Source organism: Populus euphratica, unplaced genomic scaffold (genome assembly GCF_000495115.2).
Source record: "Populus euphratica unplaced genomic scaffold, PopEup_1.0 scaffold5.1, whole genome shotgun sequence".
Taxonomy (NCBI): Eukaryota; Viridiplantae; Streptophyta; class Magnoliopsida; order Malpighiales; family Salicaceae; genus Populus; species Populus euphratica.
Window position 1 is genome coordinate 3,875,491 of NW_011499848.1, and position 24,072 is coordinate 3,899,562.

The 24,072-nt window shown below is 35.0% G+C and overlaps 3 protein-coding genes and 1 pseudogene across 6 annotated transcripts; all 4 read right to left on the reverse strand.

Moving 5' to 3' along the window:
• LOC105116442 (14-3-3-like protein GF14 iota) lies at positions 1–2,643 on the reverse strand. Of its 2 annotated transcripts, none has more exons than XM_011013821.1 (7): positions 2,271–2,643; positions 1,771–2,117; positions 1,285–1,372; positions 1,069–1,178; positions 814–962; positions 413–465; positions 1–340 (listed from the first exon to the last, which is right to left on the reverse strand). In XM_011013821.1, exons 2-7 carry the CDS (start codon positions 2,073–2,075, stop codon positions 335–337), a joined length of 711 nt encoding a protein of 236 aa, XP_011012123.1. In that variant the 5' UTR covers positions 2,076–2,117; positions 2,271–2,643; the 3' UTR covers positions 1–334. The 2 variants fall into 2 exon arrangements, with proteins under 2 accessions (XP_011012123.1, XP_011012118.1); XM_011013816.1 differs by having other exon boundaries at positions 1,771–2,077; positions 2,271–2,642.
• A 1,729-nt stretch (positions 2,644–4,372) lies between these two features.
• LOC105116454 (probable methyltransferase PMT5) lies at positions 4,373–11,181 on the reverse strand. Of its 3 annotated transcripts, none has more exons than XM_011013840.1 (10): positions 11,034–11,181; positions 9,590–10,511; positions 9,338–9,473; positions 8,896–9,136; positions 8,046–8,271; positions 7,653–7,810; positions 7,206–7,509; positions 6,391–6,523; positions 5,566–5,769; positions 4,373–4,677 (listed from the first exon to the last, which is right to left on the reverse strand). In XM_011013840.1, the coding sequence occupies exons 2-9, from the start codon at positions 10,099–10,101 to the stop codon at positions 5,620–5,622; spliced, it is 1,860 nt and encodes a 619-aa protein (XP_011012142.1). In that variant the 5' UTR covers positions 10,102–10,511; positions 11,034–11,181; the 3' UTR covers positions 4,373–4,677; positions 5,566–5,619. The 3 variants fall into 3 exon arrangements, with proteins under 3 accessions (XP_011012142.1, XP_011012134.1, XP_011012150.1); XM_011013832.1 differs by having other exon boundaries at positions 9,590–10,514; XM_011013848.1 differs by having other exon boundaries at positions 4,373–4,695; positions 9,590–10,514.
• A 1,735-nt stretch (positions 11,182–12,916) lies between these two features.
• LOC105116472 (protein KTI12 homolog) lies at positions 12,917–16,366 on the reverse strand (annotated as a pseudogene).
• Positions 16,367–21,567: 5,201 nt separating this feature from the next.
• On the reverse strand, positions 21,568–24,072 carry LOC105116480 (uncharacterized). The gene has a single exon (XM_011013870.1). It carries the CDS (start codon positions 23,360–23,362, stop codon positions 21,845–21,847), a length of 1,518 nt encoding a protein of 505 aa, XP_011012172.1. The 5' UTR covers positions 23,363–24,072; the 3' UTR covers positions 21,568–21,844.

Below are 24,072 nucleotides of genomic sequence, written 5' to 3' on the forward strand. Positions count from 1 at the left end.
TAGACTTCGAAGGCCAGCTGGACGGATAAATGGCAGAAGGTAAAACAAAGGAGGTCCCCGATTCTGATACGAAGCTTGCAAGAACAACGATTAATAATAATAATAATAAAAAATACGAAGATCTCTGTTTAAAATAAAAGAAAGGAACAAAAAGGAATAGCAATTGATCATTGCTATCATCAGCTTTTGGTGGGATTCAAAAAAGATCAATGGCATCAAAAACTTTCAAGATCGTTCCATCCAATCCCTTTTCAGGAAAGATAACAAAGAGATGCCGCTTCTGCAAAGTAGTTTAGCATCCGCTTGCCATGTGCAGGGTTCTCTTAACTCTCCCTCAGTGCTGAAAGGAAATTACAATTTTTGTAGGGCTGTGGAGAAGATAAAAAAAAGCAGAAGGTATGCGAGAACTAACCTCTCCTTCGGCATGCTTTTCCCTTGATCCTTCACCTTTGAAGTTATCATCACCTACATGATGCAACTTGTCTGAGATGAAGTTTAAGACGTACGTGTTTTAAAACATAAATTAATGGGAAATCAACCAACGGTATGCCTTGATGTAAGCCAATCTAAGAAACAGAGATTCAGAACTCGTCCCTTATTAGGGCCAAAATACGAGTGGCCAACAAAAATGGAGGCACGTCTTTCATCTGTGAGCATGTTAACATCCATCATGTTAAAATCTTATTTTTAGCTGACAAGAACAGGCTGGTCCTCCTCTCCTCTATTTTTCAAGGATGAGTATCAACAATTTACCAGCATAATATAACGCTACTAAACCGCGGTTTGTCAATTCTCATTCGGTTTATAATGTACCTCCATCTTCAGGCAAGTCAGAAGTCCAGAGAGTGAGGTTATCTCTCAACAACTGCATGATTAAGGTGCTGTCCTTGTATGATTCCTCACTCAAAGTATCCAACTCTGCAATTGCCTCATCAAAAGCTTGTTTGGCTAGATGGCAGGCCCTGCACGTATTAACATTAAAAATTAGATCGTTAGAAAGTCATGGACATGGACACAGGATAATACAATTTGGCAGCATTAGATTGCCAAAAATATAATCTAACGTGCCTCTCCGGAGAATTCATGATCTCATAGTAGAAAACAGAAAAGTTAAGGGCAAGGCCAAGACGAATTGGGTGGGTTGAAGGCAGATCAGTGCTTGCAGTGGCAGAAGCAGCCTAAAAGGGAAATGGAAACACGAGGTGCATATCAAATGATGACAAAATTAGAGAATGCCAAATAAATGGATTACATATTTATGAAAGATAAACTAAAGTAACATGCCTCGTAACCCTTTAATGACAGCTCGGCTGCCTCCTTCCTTTCTTGATCAGTCTTGAACTCAGCTAGATAGCGGTAGTAGTCACCTTTCCTGAATTCATGGATGCCAAGACCCGGTATTAAGAAAATAAAAAATAAAAAGCAGGCCTTTATAGATCACTACTTTCATGCCTTCTTACATGTAATACTGCTGTGAACTACTTAACTGAAAACATAATAAATCATTACACAGTTCACGAAATTGCTGCTTCTTAGACGTGTTGATAAGCAGGAGCAGGGGATGAAAAAGCAAAAGGAGTATTATAAACCTTTTGTGCACCACTTGTCCAAGAGCCAGGAAAAGTAACTAGTCATCAGATGAAGAAAAACATACCCGTTTTCCATTCATGTATATAAATAATGTGATGCAAAGAGCAAAAAGATACATATAGGATCGAGGATAAAAGCGCTATAAAAGATCATCTCTAAAGGCCAACGTATATAACTCACATCTTGTAGTAGAACACGGTTGCTTCTCCTGAGGTAGAAGAGGGGACGAGATAATCATCAATGATGGACAGGATGTCCTTGCAAATCTTGGACAGTTCATCCTCTACCTTCTGGCAGTAAGCCTTAATCAGTTTAACGTTGCTGTCATTTCCTTTAGATTCTTCCTTCTGCTCAATTGAAGACATGATCCGCCAAGAAGCTCGCCTAGCCCCAATTACATTTTTGTATCCCACCGAAAGGAGGTTCCTCTCCTCCACCGTCAGTTCACAATTAAGTTTGGCAACTTTTTTCATGCTCTCAACCATTTCTGTTCCGTCAATATTAAGATGTTACAGATTTCAGATAATCTGGAAAATGGGCATAAATTAAATGAAAATGTCTATCTCTAGGAAAATATAAATTTTTTTCTTAAAGGAAAAGACCCAACTATCCATTAAAAAAAAAAAAAAAACCAAAGCATGCACTCGCAAAAACAATGAAGTGAGTAATATATACATTACCATCATAGCGCTCAGCCTGCTCAGCGAGCTTGCCCATGTAAACGTAAGTCTCTCTCTCATTCTCGGTCGACATTGTAGTTTAATTTTTGAGAGAGATATGATCGATCAGATCACAACGTGTTCGCAGACAAATCAATAATCACCAGAGAGAATTTTTTGTAGAGGTCTGAAAGCAAAGAAAAGGGTGGCGTGCTTTAAATAGAAAAGGAGCGACTGGAGGGGAGGAGAAATAACAGATCTGAACCGTAAGTTGGGTTCGGAAAGAGGAACCGCGCTTTTCGTGATTTTATTTCCTACCATAGCTTGGATGTATTCAATCCTTTCTGTCGGAGGGGTCCTTTCGAGATTTTACAGCTACACCTGTTTCTTCTTCTCCACTTGTATCTCCTTTATATATATATATATATATATATATATACTGCTTATATTTACTGTTTTTGTAAATTACGAGAAAAAAAGACTTTTAAGATATTATAGAGTTATCCAAAGCATTTAAAAATATAAATATTTGACAAAAACTCCTTCAGTTCAACTAAATATTATAAAATAAATCTCTTTTATAATATCTTATACAAATATGATTTTATACGCAAAAATATAAAAAATAACATTTTACTCGTGGCATATGGTCGGTGACGAGACGTATATGTTAATATGCTGTTCGTGTATGTTATATATAGCTGAAATATCATATTTAATTGTCACTTTAATATTTCATGCTAATCTCTTGGTATAATCACAAGTTAATCACAAAATTAATTAGAGAGTTGTTTAGCGTTGGGTCTTCACTCTTCATGTAGATCGTAGAATTTGCTTTCATTATTGGTTCGATCAATTACACCAGGCATGGGCTCCCATATAGTGTTGTCATTAAGAAAATGAATACAGAAAAATGGAGAAGGATACATCAACAATAATACATGTCAATTTAATCTTGAAATTAAATTATTTTTTCTGTTTTCAAGCGATTAAAATTAGCTTATTTATCAGTTGCACTTATTATCTTTTTTCCATATAATCTTGAATGAACCATGTTTATTAAGAAAAACGATTGAATTTCGAGTGAGTTTGGCTTTGTATTTTTCATTGTTTTATACTTTTTATTTATTGAATTTTGAAAAATAAAACTCAGGGAACTTGACTTCTTATTTTTATTTTTTAATCGAATTTGATATTTATGAGGTTTTTTTCTCTCAAAATCAAATATATATATATATATATATATATATATATATATATATATATGTCTGAAATCTGAAAAAGAAGGCTGAGAAAGGGGATCGGGAAAAGAAGAAGTGTACTCGGTCAGGTTCTTGGAGGTCCCACACAGCCCCAAATCCCAAGAAGGTTAATGCTTCTTCTAATCTTCCGTTTACGTTTTTAAATAAAACAACTAAATGATGATCGGATTTATTTATATGAATAGTTGAAAATATTAATATAAATATTTTAATTGTTTGTTAATACATTTGTCCTGTAACTTTGAGCCTGCTTTATCTCAAAAATTTTAATTTGTTTTTTATATTTTTATTTGATATGCTAATATAAAACTTCTAAAAAGAAAAAAAATATTGTTTTAATGTATTTTTAAATAAAAATTAATTTAAATCTTGTTACCACAATTTTAAATATGCTATTAATTACCAAAAAGGGCTATTAGCTGCCTAAAACATGGGTTCAAGTAAGATTGCAGGCTCATACAATGGTGGGAGCAGTGCTATGCAATGTTTTCAATATTTTTTTTAAATAAAAAAGAGGATGAGAAAAAAGAAAACTAACTTATAATAAATTTTTATTTTTAATATCAACATATTAAAATTATTCAAAATTATAAAAAAATAAATTGAAATCAAAATAAATAAATTTTTACCTCCCTCTGGTGGCTCTCAATACTTGCTCAGTGCTTTCCAAATACATTTACCAAAAACTACTAAACCTCACAAGCAGTGCATGCATTAATTTTGAGTCTATGATAGTAGAATTCAGGTCAATCAGATTTTTGAGAATTCTCTGTTTTCTTTTTCACTTCCCCTCTTCTCTCTTTATGAACACATTCACTTGAAAATTTTCTGAATTGAACAACTGCGCAGGGGTCACAGAGAAAAGAAGAAAAGAACAGATTTGTAATTATCATTTCCTGGCAGTGTGATACCATGTATCGTTCAATACAGTGCCCGATACTAAAGCAATTAAGAAATTAACACTCAAAAAGAATTAAAAAAAAGAAATAAGGTGATGAAAGAATTGCTACAAATGTCATGACAAAAAATTGGAATGCTTCGCAGCCCACTTCTGGAGCACGCCTTTCTTCTAATATACAGCCCACTCTTCCCCTATGTTTGTTCTAGGCACTGAACTTGACCCCATGCATTTATAGCACAGGGATGCTGTCAAAAGTATTCGTGATCTGGCAATAACAAAAGCATTGCAATCAATTTTAAGGCAAGACCTCTGTTAAATCCAAAGAGAAAAAAAAAAATCGATTTTTCTGAAGCATACAAACTGAACTATAATTTATAGCAAAGTTTTTTAAAGCCTGGGTTTTTCTCCCGGTTAACTCCACTATAGTTAACTATTGAACTCAATCATTAATGCATGCATATAGACACATATCCCTGGTCTTTTCAACCGACTCTAGAAGACCTTGATTTTATTTTGGGAAGAACAAGAGGCTTGTATCTACTATTAATCAGCCACAACTGAATAACGAAGGATAGGGATTTTTTTTTCACCAGGAAACTCTGCAGCCCTGATTGGTAGCAAGTTTTGTTATAGGTCTTTAGCAATGAAAAAAACAGATTTGAGTTGGTGATTGGACCCATCATCATGACCACTGATTACTACTGAGCAGTAACCACCCCTACAAAGCATTGGCTGCCAAGCTCAACCCAAAAGGAACTTCTGTTTACATGTTACTATGTGTTTATGGAGTTTATAATGTGCAAGCTGCCTAGGGTCTTCTGTTTTTGTGAACCAGCACAGACATAAACTGAGCTGAAGTTCCTAACTCAAACTTCAATTTTCTGCCCCCCACCCCCCCAAAAAAAAAAAAATGAAAAAGAAAAAGAAAAAAGCCTCACGCATGGCCATTGGATGAACCTCTACAGTGTGTGCGTCTGTTCAAAAAAAGTATTGCTTAAGGTGGGGCTAGCACTCAAATCCTCACCCCTCTTGTTTAGCAAGCAAGGGTACCAGTGAGCCACAAGGCCATTGGTGGAATGTATACCATATTAGACAAAACATTACTGCCTAAAGTTTTATTTGTTCAATTTTCAAGAGAGATTAGATGAGTTACCAGAGAAAGAACATGTACACTTTCATGGTGATGGGACTTCTGTTGCTAGACCACTCATTTTTTCATAAATGGTTTTTGGCAAACAAGTAGCCGCTGGTCACTGCCATTATCCAGGTCAATCACCCTTGCTTCCCAATGTATCTGCATAGCAAGCGCTCGTGCCATCTCAATAGCTCCCAATTTATCAGAAAATACAACCCATCCCTGCAATAAGACCAGTAAAAGAAAAAAAACAAAGAAAGACAGAAAACAGAATTAGAAAACGAGGAAATGCACCCAAGCACCACAGGAAACAAGGAACAACATCAATGCATTCTAAAATGGGATAGGATTTCATCTTGTTGTTTATTACCTTTATTGTTTAAGCATAAAGGGCATGGGTAGTGGGCAAGGGTGAGGGTGAGGGGAGTTCAGGACATCATATTATAGGCAAAATGGGAGAGATATTGTAGCTAATTATGAAGTTTGGCAGATATAATCATTACTTTGATTTGACCAGCAAGATTATCAAGAACTTATTATTCCTCATTCCTAACCATATACCTAGTCATGGGGCTTAACTGCACCCAAGGATAGATTTCTAGTTTGATGTCGCATTCGAAAGATTTACAGCATTAAAAAAGACCACGAGTATCAAAGCATGTATAGTACACTTTCAGAGTACAATTCCTGGAGAGGAACATGAGGCATCGCCCAGATGCTCCACAAAAAATCAAGGCAACGCTCAAATACCACTTAAAATCAGAAAGTGAACAATCTTATAGGTCATTGCAAAAAATCTCAGGGACTGGGTTTCAGAAATACCAGGAGTAAAGTAAGAAGTACCTCAGGGCGTAGAATTCGATCCATTTCTAAAAATAAATCCATCATGGCGCATCTTTCTGAACTGAGATGTGAGAGGAGCCCATTAGCATGAAGCATGTCATATGTTCGGGGGTAAGTGGGGAATGGCTCACACCTGTGCAAAAGAAGACAGGTTGTTCCCTTTGTTCTTAAATTGAAATAAGATAGCATATTCCGTAAAATGTTGTCATGGAAACATTGATAAGACATGACCAGAAAAATTAGGTCAAGCTATTGAGAATAAAAGAATCATAAACGAGGTCCTTAAATTTGCAGTGCAATCCAAAGCAGAAAAAATGATTTGCTGCCAACTACTTCAGATCTTTAAGCTCAGATTGAAAATGTAAAGTTTATTAGTAAAGTTGATGTCCATGCTTTTTGCGAAGAAGCTGCATGAAATTTTATAGCATCATCAGAGTCATGATAAATGCATCATCAGAGTCATGATAAATGCATCTGCAGCACGGGTAAAAGATTTCACAATTCTTCTTGCAGGGTATCTTGATTTTCAGAAGTTTTCAAGAGGATGTTGCTCAATACAAGTTAACAGGCAAAAATTATACTGCATTTACAAAAACTAAAGCATTTTAGGGGTGTGGGGGGGGAATTGATTCACCAAAGTTCCTCCTCAAAAGAGTCTAAAAAAGAAGACAGGTCACGCAACCTTTTTAATTATCAAGGCATTTTTCAAAATATCAAGAATAAGTAAGACAATAAAGTTTCAAATGATTTAAGGTGAAAGAAACTTAGAAACTAGAATTATACAACAGCATGTGTCTTAAATGAAACTAACATACCAGTCATGCATGACACCAGCAAAACCACGATCAAGTACCAGAGGAAGTGTATTAGGAGCCCTGACAGGCACAACATTCATCACCCAAACTAATTTCTCTTCCTCCAGCAATGCAGCATTTAAACCTCCATATTGTGCATTCATGTCCATAACATTGCGTACCATGTTATATGGAGGTGTTGGATCTTCATCACCTGGCCTCTTAGGATGGTCGGAGAAAATTATAGGTGAAAGCAGAGACCAGTAGTTTCTGAGAGCTGATCTCCAAACCTGAGAGTCTTCAAAGAAATCTTCTGGCTGAACTCCTGCAAGGATAATAATGGATCAATAAACTAGAACAGGCATATAATGCAATAAATTTGAAATAAAAAAAAGTTTTAAAGGGACAAAGTAAGAATATAACAAAAGAAAAGGGCAAGAAAGTAAAATGTGTTGAAACAATACTTTCCATGACCTACAAGTTCTGCTGAGCTCAAATGGGGACCAGAGGACCTGTTCTGGATGGGAATCCAGCGATTGCTGGTGGTCCCACTTATACATGACACGAGGGGTTGATAATATGGAGTATTGTGAACATCATTGCAAAGTGGTAGAGCACCATGCTTGCTGCAGGAAAGACCAAAAAGGAAAAGGAACTATTATTGTTTTTCCAGAAAAATTGTAAGTCAGAGAAGAGAGCGAAAAACACAGAAGCCCGATAATTCAAGCCATAAAAATTGAAAGGCACGGCCATGTTTCAGAAGCTGTACAATACAAGTTCAGAAGTCACAACCATTCAACATATGCAAGGGAATAAAAATTAATTTAGGGGATACTGGTGCGGTATTGTTAACATCCTCACCGAGATTTATAGCAATGAACATCCACAGTTTTCTGCCAGATGAAAGTCTCATCCTGCTGAGCTATAAGATTCCAACAGATTTCTTCAGTAAATTCTTCTATTGGTGTCAGTGTGCTTCTCTTCTTCGTACTCAATGAACTTCCATGTGGATTGCTTGCTGGTGAAGTTAAAACAAAGTAACCTCCAGGCCTAAGAACTCGATCCACTTCAATAAGGAGCATGCCATCTGTTTTATTGAGTCACAGTTAGAAAGCAAAGCGAACAAATTTGAAAAAATACAGTCCCTTCAAGTTCTCCAAATACTATGTCAGTATGAAATCAATAGTGACATTAAAAAGAAACCTTCCCCGGTACTTTTGCTCTTCAGGACTCTAAATTCAGCAATACAATCAACCAGAACATGAATTATTTTATTACACCTATCTCTTCATCATTCATGTACCTTCCAGAACTACGAAATAACCATAATATGTTGCTTTGACACAATCTATAAGTATCAGCTTCTTTATTATAACAGTACGCATAGACATTCAAATAGTCTTTCCCTCATTATGAGGACATAGTTTATAAATGTTATTTTTAGAGAGGAAGAGAAAACTCAATAGATTTACAGCAGCTGGTTGACACTGCCAACTTTAGATAAGCTATCCAAAATCCATGGTTGTATAGGAGAACTGACATTTTGAAAAAGAAAAATAAGTGTAAAATATAGCAGCAACATAAATACATGTCAATAAATAAATCAGCAGGGGGCAAGATGGTAACTATAAAGCTATAGCCAGCAGCACCCAGGGTAAAGCCATCGAGTAATCAGCAGAAAACATTCCTTATCTAGAAACTAACCGAGTACCTTTTTCATCCCAAACAATACCACATTGAGCACAATGAACCATGTCAAATGACAATGGTGGATATGGAAGTTGTCGTGAAATAAAATTGCCAATCATCGCTGGAAGACCTCTTTCAAGGGCCAGTTGAACTTGGCTTCCAGTTGCCTCATATGCCGCAATACAAATAGGCATTAGTTTCAATGATATTAAATGAGCTCCAAAGATACCAAATCCACAACCAATATCAAGCACACTTTGCACCTGTAATGAACACAATACGTTAAAGAGAGATATATAAACAGCAGATGAGAAAAGGGAAAACAGAAGGGCATCTTTGACATTAAGGTCATGAACATCAATACAAGATTATATCAAACAATAAAGCACTCTATTCTACAAATGCTTGTGTTTTTGAAATCCAATTTGCCCCCAAAAGGTAACAGTAATGCTAAAAACACTTACACCAGCTTGAAGGAATTCAGAATCACTTCCTAACCCTATCATCTCTGCAACCTGGCGAGAATAGTCTTTGAGACCATCAAAGATCAACCCATCCTCAGAGTGAAAGGCAAATTGATTCTCTTCCACTAACATCAACCTGCAGTAAATATACCAAGAAAAAACAAAAGTACTCAGAAACAGGAATACAATCATAACTTGTAATGACCATTCTAATATGGACCAGAACACCAATTAGGATCAGTCAAAAAATACCTTTTGGTCAAGCTCCCGGAAGAAAGAAACTGGTCTTTGGTTATCTTCACATTTGCGCTCCAGATTGCATCCCTACCAGCAGGCCACCTTAAGGGGATCTTATAGTCCTTTGGAGGACGAACCAAACACCGTTCCCTTTGTCTTGAAATTTCACAATGCCGATCAAACTCCTCCCCATCTTTAAACCCAGCGAACAAATTTGCTGAAACATTGTAACAAGGCACGTAATTTTCTTTTTCTCTGCCACAGAGTTCCAACTCTGTTTGCCGACCAGCTCCTAGTGAGATTGTTCTAAGCTCCAAATAGTCAACCGCCGCTTGTTCCTTTAACCTTCTATAACCGGAATAAACATCAGGCACTGGAATGGGAGTCACAGAATCAAACACGCTCGAAGAAGTAGAACCCAAGATAGCGATTAGTCCAAGCACACAAACAAAGCACAGCAGCAAACAACTAATTGGCGGTCTGGGGCCAAGAATAGCGAATGGTTTGTTGAACCAAGGGCTTCTCATGTCCAAATTATTAAAAAAATGAACTTCAAAATCCACTAAATATCCAACTTAAATCTAAATCTCCAAGAGCTGCAGAAACCAAAAACTATCGTAGCACATAAGTTTCTATATATGTTACCATGAATCCGCACAATTCCAACAAGCATTGAATACAAGATCCTTTACACTTCCCTACCAACAAACACAGATCTTCCACAGCGAGGTCAAACTCACATCATCCAAAAGACAGAAAAACCAGTGTGATTGGGACACCCGGATCTCAATTCCGGGTTAAGAATAAGAAATCCACAAAATTGAACTATTTGGAAGGAATGTAAGCTCTCGGTGACGACCTTGAATTTCAAAGACAAGCAATATCGTCCTTCTCAATAAAAAAAAGGGTCTCAAGAAACTAACCAACCAAGATCAACCTGCTACAAGAGTCAAAACAGAAACAAACAAAACATAGCATCAGTATCACATCGTTTTGAATCCCAAACGGACTGTTTTGCCATTTTTATCGAACAGAAAAATGACAATCTTGCAATGAATTGGATTTGGAATGAAGAAGACAGAGATAGAAAAGGAAAAAAATTCCTAGGATTCTGAATTCTCTTTTTGCAGAAACTTTCTAGTCTCTACTAGAATTCTCTCTCTGAGAGGAAATTAATTTCCATCACTCACACTCAGATCTCGAAAAAGAAATAATACCAAAAAAAGAAGAAGAAGAAGAATCACACGCAGATCAGATCCAGAGGGAAAAAAACGACTAACAAAATGATCATTTATAAGAAGAAAAAAAAGGAAAAAGAAACACGCATTTGATTCATAAATGGAACGAGAACAAAAAAAAAAATGGAAAGCCATGGGGGGTCTTTCAAGGAGGGAATGAATTACCGTTTTTGAAAAAAATGGAAAGCCATGGGGGGTTTTTCAAGGAGGGAATGAATTACCGTTTTTGTTTCGTTGGAGAGAGTCGTGACTCTCGAATGCGAAAATGAGAGGAAGATAGAGAAAGGTTTTTATGGAGGGAGAGAGAGAGAGAGTCCAGTTTCATGGGTTATTGCTGGTATGGATGTGTGTCTGTCAATCTTGTGATGATCAGTTTAATTAATTAAGATCCAAATTTCCCCCATATTTTTACTAGAAAGTAGAAAGGATAAATAGTAAATACTTGAAGCATTTCTTTCCTTAAAAAATAATAACAACAACATTAGATTAAAATAACATTTCCAAGTGTTTGCTTTGCTTCTTTTTTTTTTTTTGACTGTTTTTGGAATTAAATGAGTTTTGGTTACTTCGTTAGACATAATAAAGAGGATGTGCTGGAGTGACAGGGAGTAACACGGCTGTTAAATTGGCAGTTGATTACACCATTGTTTTCGGCTTGTCTAATAATAATAATATACCTAAATCTGGTGGATGCTAACAAGTAAATACAACCGTCTGATACTCGGAATTTAAGGTTAAGTACAAATGTGAAGTTGCTTTCTTTTGAACCAATCCAAACATATCACACGGCATGTATTTTCTTTTATTATTATTATTTAACAACCGTTTCATGCAGACCAAGTGTTGCTTTCTTTTGCATCGGTCCAAGCATATCAAATAGCATGTATTTTTGTTAATTAAAAACTATGTATGTTTCTTCTCGACAGCCAAACATGCCCCTCTACGTCATCCGACCCTTAAACTGTTCTATTTTTAATAATTAGGCTGGTTGTTTTGGTAACCTAACGTAGTGATATGTTTTTTTTAAAAAAAAAACATTGTAAATAACACGACGAAGAGAAAAAATATGCAATAATTAATCTTAAAAAAAATTTAGTAAGAATCATATTCCAGAGTAGAAAAAAGAGAAGTCTTTGAATATTTATTGTCACTATGTCGTGGTCACTGTTTAACAACCAAAAATAATTCATGAAGATGGTTCAAATGTTATTGTCAAAGGATTTTAACCACATTAAATATTATTTGACATACATTTTACAGGTTTTTTTTTTCGAAAGTTATTTTTTCTCTATAAAATACGTCATGACTTATCCGCTGTCCAAAAAAAGGTCATTTACCTTGCATGCACGTTGATAACTACGTTGATAAATGAATTCAATTTTGGTACACACTAATCATATATATAAAATATGACAGAAGAAAAAAATTGTAATATTTTTTGCATGCACAAACATTAAAGTATATATATTTTTTATTTTTTCTAGGATAAAAAAGTCTATTACTTATAAAATTTAACTCTATCTATGAAGCAAGAAAAATTAGATCATTCAATTATCATATAGAATTTTTAATAATTACATATACGAAAAAATAAAAGGAATTAAAAATAATGGGCCGGGTGAACCCGTAACCGTCCACCAGACTCGATTTTTTTCGGATCCATTTGACCCAAATGAAAGCTGATGAAAACCCCCGTCCAACCAGGAGGGGCGATCTCACGCCAGGCATCCTTGGGAAATTGCCATTTTTGATTACTCAAGCTTATTCAACAATAAATGGAAGGTGAATATTTGTTGTTAAATCACCCAACCATACCAATAAGAGGATAGCTGGACCCCATGACTCCCATTGAGCTTTTTATTTATTTATTTAGGGAGCACTGTTCTAAACCGAAAGAGCTAGTTACTTAGGGTGGTTCGAGCGTGGAAAAACATGGAGTTTACTTCATGATTTGTTTTTATTTTTGTTCTCTTTTTTATAGGAGACTTACCTAACACAGAAATACAACTCTGCACCTCACGATAAGATTCAACAGAGACAATCTGATTGAGAGACTTTCTTGATCCAGCAATACTACAGCTCAAAATGTCTCACGAGAAAAAAGTTAAAAGGAAAATAGCAGACCCAATGGTACATTGCTGCCCCCGTTAACAAAATATTGTTCGGATTTCAATGATAAACAGAAAAAAAGCAACACATTCAGCGACAAATCCTGTACAGTGGGACCATTTGTCCACCTTGTTGGCACAGAAACTTAAATAGCCAACACTTTTAACAGAAAACATGATTCACAAGGCTTCACTTGAACCAGAAAGCCGCTCCCAGTAGCAGATTAACGGTATATGAAAATCCCCATATTCCTTCTTCAAGCAGTTCCCAATTCCCTGTTCAAGTAATCGACAAACATCCGTTTTGCACTCTCTGCATCTGACGGTGGGGGCGATTCACTTAAGCATGTCTGACCTGTCAACTTAATGAAAGCCCGACGCAGTCTCCGTAGCTCTGGTAGCCCGACTGACCTTGACATATTAAGAATTGGTAATTCCTGGCTAAGTGAAATTCCATTTAGAGGCTCCCCAATTGACTGGGATTGTGCTTCTACAACGACACTGATAAACTCTTGCGTTGCCCTGTCAAGCTCATATAGAGAATTTGCCTCTGAAAATCGTGCACTCTGTGTAGCAATTGTTGGCTGTAAAATTTTAACATCTCGAGTTTTTGAATCAACTTTTTTTGTCGAGTATGAAACGGCATCCACGATGGCAGCAGAAGATTCAAAATACCATCTTTATATGGTTGAAGTTTAGACCGCTCACAGTAGTTCTACCTATAGAAAAGATCATGAAAGAGGCGATCAGAATGGTACTCGAATCCATTTATGATCCCGAGTTTCCAGACACATCGCACTTCCGCTCGGGTCGAGGCTGCCACTCGGTCCTAAGACGGATCAAAGAAGAATGGAGAACCTCTCGCTGGTTTTTGGAGAATCCCAGCGACTTCTTCTATCTGGCTTCTCAAACCTCCTTATCAAGTCCTCAAAGATAGTTTCATCATACGTGGCTTCACACTTCTCCCTACGCTGTTCATTCCATTTTTTACACTGAGTTTCTTCAGCATCACAGAACAGCACACAGTATCTTTTTCCTGCAGCACGAGCCAAGCACCATAGCTCATACCTATAACCCTTGATACTGTTCAAAGAATCCACTATAATTATATTGTCTCTCGACACAGATCTATCAACCTCAGACCGGAGCACTCCTCTTAAATTCTTCTCTGCAGTCATATTGGCATAGCTTTGATTACGATCAAGATGAAAAGAAGCTTCATCAATTATTCTAATGGTTGAGCTAGATTCTGATTCCTTGAGAGCTACAGATAGGCAAAGTGCAGCTGTGGACTTCCCCACTGCATGGCTGGCAGAAAATTACAACCAAAGCCATTAGGAGGAAATCTTGAACACCTTCCAAGATAACTGTTTACTACCTGAAATACAAGGAAATTGCATCAACAATTATTCCTTCTCCTTTACTTGTGTATCTAAGTTTCTTGATTGTCTACTCTATATCTCCTTTCAATTGCATTTACAAAAGCATGCAATATGCCCTGAATAGATTTGAAATAAAGAAACAGATTCCACACAGATGGTTGAATAATCACCCTCAACTGCAAATTAAAGAATAACAGCACATGTCAATCATTAATATATTTATTATCAATGCCAGTTGAAACATTTGGTACAGAGAACATTGAAGCAGAGGAATACAAGAACAATAGAAGTGATGACGACGACACTGTAAACGACACATAAAAAGGAGGTATGTTTTCATTAGTTTCATACTGTAAAGCTTACAGAACAAAAGAAAACAGGAATCTTTCTATATGTTTCAATGATACTAATTTTGTCCTGAAATAACCAATTATCAAAAACTCTCTTTCCACTCCAAGCACACTTTCAAATCAACTGAGAGGGAGGAAAAACAATAAATCTATTCAAAGCAATAACCCAGTTCATTTCACATCCTTCCAAGAATTTTGAAGCGCTATCAGTTTTATATTATGTAAGGAGTTCACTGTTTCACAACTGTGGAGGTGATCGTATAGAATCATAGGGAAATGAGTTGTTGCAGAAGGAAAGGAGATTATTTTATCTTGATAAATCAGTTTTATTATTTCTAATAAAAAACTAGTACCAGAATTTGTTGCACAAGCTAAAACCCAAATGGGCAAAAGCACCAGGCTACCAAGAAATCTATCAAAAACATAAGACACGCGAAGAAACCCATCAAATAACCTAGCCATTATCAGCAACTGCGAGACAACTGCACAGGTCAATAAATGAAAAATCAGACTCGTAGCAATACATCAACAAACACGAAGACAGCTCGACACCAAAATAAACATCACTAAAGAAATTTAAACTCATTTTTTTTTTTAAGTTCAACATGTTTTTCTATTGTTGGTTGTAAATTTGATATTGTGATTGTTTTTATAGTTATGATTTTAAAAAATTTATTTTATAAAATTTATTTTTAATTGAAATTAGTTTGGTATTTATATATTTGGTTAAAATTGGTTAAATAAAAAGTAGTTTAACGTGTATGGTTAAAAATATTTTTCAAATTAAGATTATAAAATAACTAATATATATTAATGATTTTTAATTTAAATATTATAGATTTAACTACCACTATTACATCATCAAATAAATAATATTTTTTATTATTTTGTTAACTTGTTTATAGTTTTATCACCTATGAAATTCATCCGATAAAAACTATAATTTTCATGACATTTTAAATGTGTAATAAAATTAGATAAAATATTATTAGAAATAAAATTAAAATTATGATTAAATTCCGTAAATGTCACGTCATTATACAATATACTTCTAATTTGTGTAGCATTATTGAATAATATTAAATATTAATTTTTTAAATAAAACATAATTTTTTTAAAAAATTATCAAGTTAAACCTGATCTAATAGATACTGGAGATACTATTCACGTTAATAATAAATACATTTACTGTTCATGTTAATGATATACTTATATTATTTACACGAATATTGTCTAGCTGAAGTAATTCATCTAAGTAATATTCACTTTTAAATGAAAAGTACTATATGAATTAATTTACCAGTGAATTATATCACCTGTCATAAGCATAGCTGTGTGACAAGCATTAGAGAGTTGCTTTTCATGAACCAGCGGTTTCAAGAGAGTCCACATATACATTAATTTGTATTTTAATGTTACCAAAAAAAATTATTTATACTATTGCCTTAAAAGGTTATTGCAACCGCGACAACAAACAAACTTTACATCTTATTAATTTATTAATTTACAAGAACAAAAATGCGAGGTGTGAGAGAGACACAAAGTAACCAAATATATTACCAAAAATTCAATGAAAAATAACAATATCTCTGAAGTTAAGTAAAATATATTTTAACATGATTACTTAAAGTTACTTTGAGCGGAAGCTGAAGCAGGGGAGAGGGAAAAGGAAGCAAAGCTTCGACGCGGCGCCGTGTAAAGAAGACCAAAAAAACACACGCGTGGTTTAGACAGGGTTGTAATTGACCCATTAGTTTATGGCTTTTTCAAGTGATGTACGTGTGTACACCGGACCAGGTCTAACACTCCCACTAAGCCCAGCCCATAGTATCTTTTCAATCAGGTCGGAGATCATCAAAATCCGAACAACTATAATGCATCCTGCGAGTATAAAAAATTTAATTTTAATTAATGTATAAATTTATTTTAAAAAATCCTTGTCACCTAATTAAAAAAATTTTAAAAAATTAATAAGCAAATATCGTAAAAAAAGAAGAAGTGTTTTAACCCTCATGTTGGGGTTGAGAATCTAATGGCCTGTAGTCGTAAAGCATTATTTCCCAATAAGATCCTCCCAACGAGAAATCTAAAGGCACGCATGAAGGCTTCCGTCTGAGGAGTTCATTCTTTCCATGATCATGCAAGATTTGAGATCAAATTATAAAGGTTTCATCAAAATGAATCAGATGAACTAGCTAGGAGGAACGGCGAAACGGATCTTGAGCTAGTGGCAAAAGGTTTTAGGAATAATTAACTTGTTAGATAGAGTTTGGCTAGTGTTTGAAACCAAAAAAAAAAAACAGATACAATTGATGGGGAGGTAAAACAAAACTTAGATAAAAATATAATTATATTTGTTAATAAAATATAAAAAGTCTATTTTATTTTTAATCTAAGTTAATTTCAAACTTGCATATTTAAAATAATATATATGTAATTTAATTTATATTAAATATTGAAATTAATGATAATGCAATACTTACTTTTGACTTTACATATATGTTTTAGATAGTATTTAGAAATGTAGTTGTGATTATTTTTTAGAATGTTTTTTTTGTAATATATCAAAATAGTATTTTTTTTTATTTTTTTAAAATTATTTTTTATATAAGTACATTAAAATAATTAAAAAATATAAAAAATTAATTTTTTTTAAAAACAAAATGCAAATCGAAATAGCCTCGTAATTGAGGTTGAAAATTCAACTTGCTTGAGAATTAACGGTACTGAAATTGCAAGCAACACTAAATTTCACTACTTTTTAGCATTATCACAACCATCTACTAGGCTAGTTCTTTTTTTTTTTCTTTTTTTTTGAACATCATATTCATAAGTAATAAATGGGCATAACGTTAGTCTATCACAAGATAGATCCAAAAAAAAGTATCTCTAAGTTATTAAAAATACTGAACCTCAAGGAAACAGAACAATTCTGTCTTGAGCTTTTCACTTCTGAAACCAGGCTAGGTATTTTTGGACACTTGCTCTCTCTTCCTATCCTCTTTTCTACCTCTACCGAAAAGCAGAACTACCTGACAGAAGGGCATGGACATAAAATGGCAGAGACAAGAAGAATCGCCTTTCTTAAAAACTCGGAAAGAATAGATATAAAGCTAAATATATTTGATTTGACATATAAAGCTATACATAAAATGGTAAGCAATGTTGATAGGTGCCATGAGGCAAGACATGGATGAAGAAGTATAAGCAACACCGCATCAGGCTTCCGGTTTTGCAGCATATGGTAAAACCCAAGAAGCCGTAGAATATTCAACAAGTTTTCTCTGACGGCCAAACCCATTAGCTAATTCATTTGCACTCATCACAATCATGCATCAACTATCATATTAATCGTTATTCGACTTCTCTGAATTGTTACATTTAGCAATATTGTTCTTACGAGAGTTCAAGGTGGGGAGATGCGAGTCGGCTACTGGAACCGGTTCAACCTTTCTTGATCATTTACAGCACCTATTACTCAATGCATAAGGATGAACGAGCATAAAACATGAAAGAGAATTATTTGAGAAAAACTCGTAATATTAACAACCTTATTTTCTATCAAAACAGTCAGTTTTCATATCATCAATTTTTAATCCAACTTTCCAGAATGAAGAGTAACGTGTCTAGAAGTTACTGTTAAAATCTCAGCCCGATCCAACAGTGAACGAGCTGGAAATCAAAGAAAAAACACAAGCTGCTTTGCTGCCTCTTCTTCTTTTTCGATTTTCTTCTTTTCTCTTCTATTTTTAATTTTGACACTACAATACCCAAATTATATTAATTTGAATACCAAGAAATAAAAATTAATATAATGGTCCCACCATCAGCAGGATCCTACAGAATAAATCTTTCCCTCTCATACCATGAAAAAAGAATTCGTTATAGTGAGGATTAACATTTACAGCACCTATTACTCGATGCATAAGGATGAACATGAACAAGCATAAAATGACCAGCTGGATCTCTAATGCTTCAAAGCCATACACCAGACGAATACTGGCTTGCTTGGCAAAATGCTGAAGCATCCAGATTTATTCCTTTTAGTTTCTTTGTTTTCTCAGGACACAGTCCATAGGTCTACTTTGTTTAGTTTTGGATAATGGAAGAATTTCGTTTAAAACTGACAATTTATCTGGAACAACTTACATGGATTGGCCCAGATATTATATCAAGGAGGGTTTGAAGAGTTTCAGACAAGGAATCACGAACCCCAAAGGACTTTAACTGACAGATGTTTATTTTTCTCAGATGATTTTTTTGTTTCTTCCTAAAATGATTCTTTGATCGCACTTGATGCAAATTTGGATGAGCAAAACAAAGTGGTCCTCTCGCACTAGTAGAATTTAAGAAAACAAATACTAGCAGGGACAGTTGTTAAATTGCTAATAATTTATTCTAAAGAAAACCCTGATGCATTAACTCGCTTAATTGTTTTCATTAGAATTATAAACAATTACAATTACAATTATATAATGGAGGAACATCATGTTCAATACTCTGAGCAACATTTTTTCCCTTTATTTGATTCCTTAGCTTATTATATATCGGACGAAAAATGTAGAAATTTCGATCTAAAACAACTGACACCAACTCGAGTACAGAATATGGAAATGTATATAGATAAAACTAGATTATTTTTTTTTGCTATGTAACGCGGGTTGTATTAATGTTTTTAATATGAAAAAAATATTTAAGTATTGTTTTTAATATGAAAAAATATTCAAGCATTATTAATATATTTTTTTAAAATATTAATTATAATTGATTTGGTAAATTCAAATACAATTTGGATAACCGATAAAAATATAATTTATTTAAAAAAATTAAGATAATATTTTTTAAAAAAATATTAAAATAATAATATATTAGATCAACTTGAATAAACTTATCAAATTTGTTATCCAGATCATTATAAAACTCAAATTTCAATCAACCGAATGTTAAAGGAAGTAATTGAGATAAAATTCAATTAAAAATATGAGCGCAGTCAACCCAGTTTAAACTGTCAAATATGGGTTAAGAGACTGGGAGAACTCATAGAAAATAAATTAAAATAAATTATAAAGTTCAATTCTCAATTAATCCAATTTTAAAGGGTAAAATTTTAAAAATTAATTAAAAAAAATATAAAAAACCACCCGAATCAACCACCAAACCTGTGAACAAGGCTATAAGAACTAAATAATCACATATAACATAAAATTAAATTAATTATAAAGTCTAATTTTCAATAAACATAATATTAAAGGATAAAATTAAAAAAATAATAATTAAAAAAGATTAAAAAAAACCCGAAGTTAACCGACTTAACTCGTGACTCAGATTATAATATCATGTTAATCCCATAAAAAAATAAAAATCAAAAAATTAAAATTTCAATTAATCAAATATTGAAGAATTACTAAGGTTAGCTCAGGTTAATAATCCGAGATAACTCCATTTAAAATAAATAAAAAATTATAATTTAATTATTAATCAATCTAATATTAGCATAAAATATTTATTCAATAAAAAAATAAAAAAAAATATGTAAGATAACATGACTAATCAGCAAAACTTGTAAATTGAGTCATGAAACTATGATAATTTCATATAAAATAAATTATAAAATAATTATAAAATTTAATTTTCAATCAACTTAATATTAAAAAAAATTAATTAAAAAAATAACATAAGTTAATATATTTAACCTGCAAAACTTGCCATCTAAATCATGAATTTTTATTGCTCCAATGAAAACCAAACAATTTTTATTGCTCCAATGGATCATGAGTTCTTCGCTGAATTTTTATTGCTCCAACGGAAAACCAAACAATTTGAAGATCTGTTTTTTGGTAGAAACTCCTAGAAAATGTTAGTAATGCCGAGGGTGATGAATTTTGAGCGAGGGAGGGAGAAAGAAACAAATAAGGTGGATGGGATGCCTAGCATGCAACCAAACCAGAATTTTATCTTCAACAACTAGAAAGAAAGAAAGAACGAATCAACTTCGATTCTTCACGATTCCACAAAAATCAATCTTCAAAAGCAAGAGCAGCAGTCCAACCACTTCATATATTCCCATTTTCAATGTGTTAGTGGAGGAGGGAGGGGCCTCATAAGTGAAACGGCAAATCACTAAAAATTACGTACACCGTAAATAATGCTTGACCGACAAAACGACACCGTCACCATTCGGAGCCTCTTCCACGCCGCATTTTGCGTCCAAGGCACGGGAGAGGACTCGAGTGCTAAGAATTTTCTTGCCAGGGTGTGGCTGACTCATGATCATGGTTGGCCCCAGAGAGACATGCTCCAATGCTTGTTCGTGGGTTTATTATTTCTAGCATTGTTTTTCAACTTCTCTGACCGCTTATCCTTCGAAGTCATTAACAAGAGAGAGGGAGTTAGTGTAGAGACCACATTTGATTCATAATCTCGAGAGATGTAAAGTATAAAACTAGTTGGTGCTGAACTCGGCAATTTGGGGAGCCATCAGCATCGGCAACCTGCCACAATGATCAGATCAACATGCGCTCGACAAAAACAATTCGAATCTTGGACATTGGTGATGTTTCGTGATAATTTTTCACTGTGCCCAGATTGGCTTAAATAAATGCTGTACAAAATAAACATGGAGGCGTTAAAGTGAAAACACGGTGCTTGAGCATGGAAATTGAAGAGGAAACTTCTCTTCCAGCCTTTAAAATGACACCTTTTATTTTAGTGTCTCCCCTCTCCGTAAAGCAAAGCAGGTGGTCCGTGATTCTTCTGGATCAACATTCCAATCAATGCATAAAATCCAAGACTTGGACATTATTAAATTAAAAAAAAGGGATACTCAGTTGGCGATAGGTTTTACTCTCCGATATAACCATACAATTTCCATAGAATTCAAGTACTCTCTCTCTCTCTCTCTCTAAACAATAAAGATATCAAAAGAACCTCTTAGAACTACAACAAAAAATAACAGCAGCGATAATAATAATAATAATAATAATAGTAACAAACAACTGCTTCTTACATCTGCATAAACAACCAATGGAATAGCTACCATAGCAAGACATCCTTGAATCAGAAGCAAAGGAACCAGAAGCATTCACCTTGTCTGTACACTGAAGCAGTCACGTCACTAGCATCTTCATAAAAAACCAGGAGCAAAAAGTTCCCGTTTGGAGATCCGACTGACTAACTTGCAGAAATTCATGAATTACCACGGCCCAAACCCACCTGCCTCTTCCTCAACAGAAACAGGAAGATTAAGATCAATTAGCCCACGCATCGATATCTCAGGCGCATCTTGCTTAATTAGCACAGTTCTATCCCTGGCCGCCCCAGCAAAGTGGGACCTCTTATGGCCGCCCAAAGCTTGACCTGATCGGAAAACCTTGGGACAGAAAGGACATTCGTGTAGTTTTCCTTTTTTCAACCCCAAATTTTTCTCTGCATTGCCAGAAGAATTCTGCTCAATTGGAGTTTTTCCACTTCTAGATTGAATCATCCTACTACTATTAGGAATTGGATTGGGCACATAGTCAGTATCTACACTGTTCTCGCCGCTCTCATATATTGAATCACTGCAGCCATTAGTCTTGTTATGGCTGGCTCTGCGTCCCCCAAGAGGAACACATTTGCCCCTCCTGCTGCTAAGAAATTCATATGACTCATTCTTGCATCTCTTTTGTGAATCCATCGAAGCCCCGTCAGCTTGATCATATAAATCTTCCTCAATGAAATCCTTCCCTAGTCGAGTTCTAACACGCCTAAACCTGCTTATTCTTTTCCCTGATTCAGCATCAATATCATCGTCAAAACTAGAACCAAATTCCACTTCATACTTCTTGATTCCATCATTCCTAGCGAACCCATGAACAGAAACATCTGATTCAACCTTCTTGGGACCATTCCTAAAATATCCGGAATCAGAATTCTCAGACTGATCATTTTCAGTAGAAATTAACCCCCTCTGCATTGATTTCTTCATCTCCAACGACTCGATACCGCTAGACACAAAATCAACAGCGTTATTTACGTTAATCCTCGTCTTCGTAGATGATGATTTACCCTCTAAAACCACAGAATTGTTATCCGAAGAATCTGCAAGAGAACTAAAACAACCTTTGAAGCCAGAGTCCTTGGACAACATCATCAAACACTTAGCCACCTCCTCTTGCTCTTGCTCTATGTCAGATGCAGAGGATAAAGAAGCAGCATTTGCCAAGGATAATGAAGTAGTGTAAACATCAATAGTCTTGTACCTCATTCGTTTGGATCTCCTTGGCTTACTTGGATCAGTTGCCTCACTATCTGACTGGTTGTCCGAAACTATTTCTTTCAACTTCTCAGTAGTCCCCGACTGGTCTTGAAAGTAGTTCTTAGAATGACAAGCCATGTGACCACACAGTGCTTTCAGTGATTGAAACCCTTTACCACATTCTTTACAAACCTTTTCTGGCAGTGAAGTAGTATTGCTTGAATCCCCCACAAACCTGCTCGTTTTCTTGGGATTGTCTCTGAGAACATAACCAGGCTGACCAACAGCTTCAGACACAGAGATTTGCTTGCTGTTGCTTTCGGTCTTGCTTACCTGAACCTTAGCTTCTTCATCAGTTGAAGAAGTTCCATTAGCATTCAAATGGATCCTAATATGACCACCCAAAGACTTGCCACAGGGATATCTTTTGTTGCAAAACTTGCAAACAAAGTTGTTCTTTTGATTTGCTTCCATGGATTGATCTAATCAAATTAACACACCAAGAATAACAAAATCAATGTTACCTCAATCTTCAAAAAACGAGCTGCATTTAACCAAAGAAAGGCGCCCATCCGGTGAATGAAGAGAACAGGACAGGGTCAAATCCAGATCAAATAGCAGGTAAAACAGATCACGAAATTTGCTGCTTTGGTACCGTTGATTGATCAAGGGAATAAAAAGGAGTGGAGAGATGTGACAGTTTGTTAAAGTGCAAAGATCAGACCCACCTAAAGAAAAGGCCATCCAAATCCCATTTCTCAAGTACACACATTAGAGCCTCTATAAGGAATTTAATAGGGGTGTTTTACTGCGAAACGAAAATCAGAGCTATTTTTAAGAAGAAAAGGAAGAAATATGGGTACAAAATGATGGGCGATGAACAGGCTTTCTCTATGTGAAAGAACAATCAAAGCACAACACAACCATGACTCTTTCTCTTTTCTCTCTCCAAAGTATCTCTTATTTGTTTTAGTGTTGAAGTTGGAGGAGAATTCCATGCATGGAAGCAAAATATTGAAAAGGGAAAAAAAGATAGGCAGCAGGTGCACTCAATTGAGAGCCATTCGGTGTGGGATTTGGACGGTCAAGATCAACTGGGACTTTTGGGGATCCCTAGGAATGAGGATTTTAGTAGATACTACATTAACAACCAGCAACTCTCTGACTGCACAGCCACAGAAGCA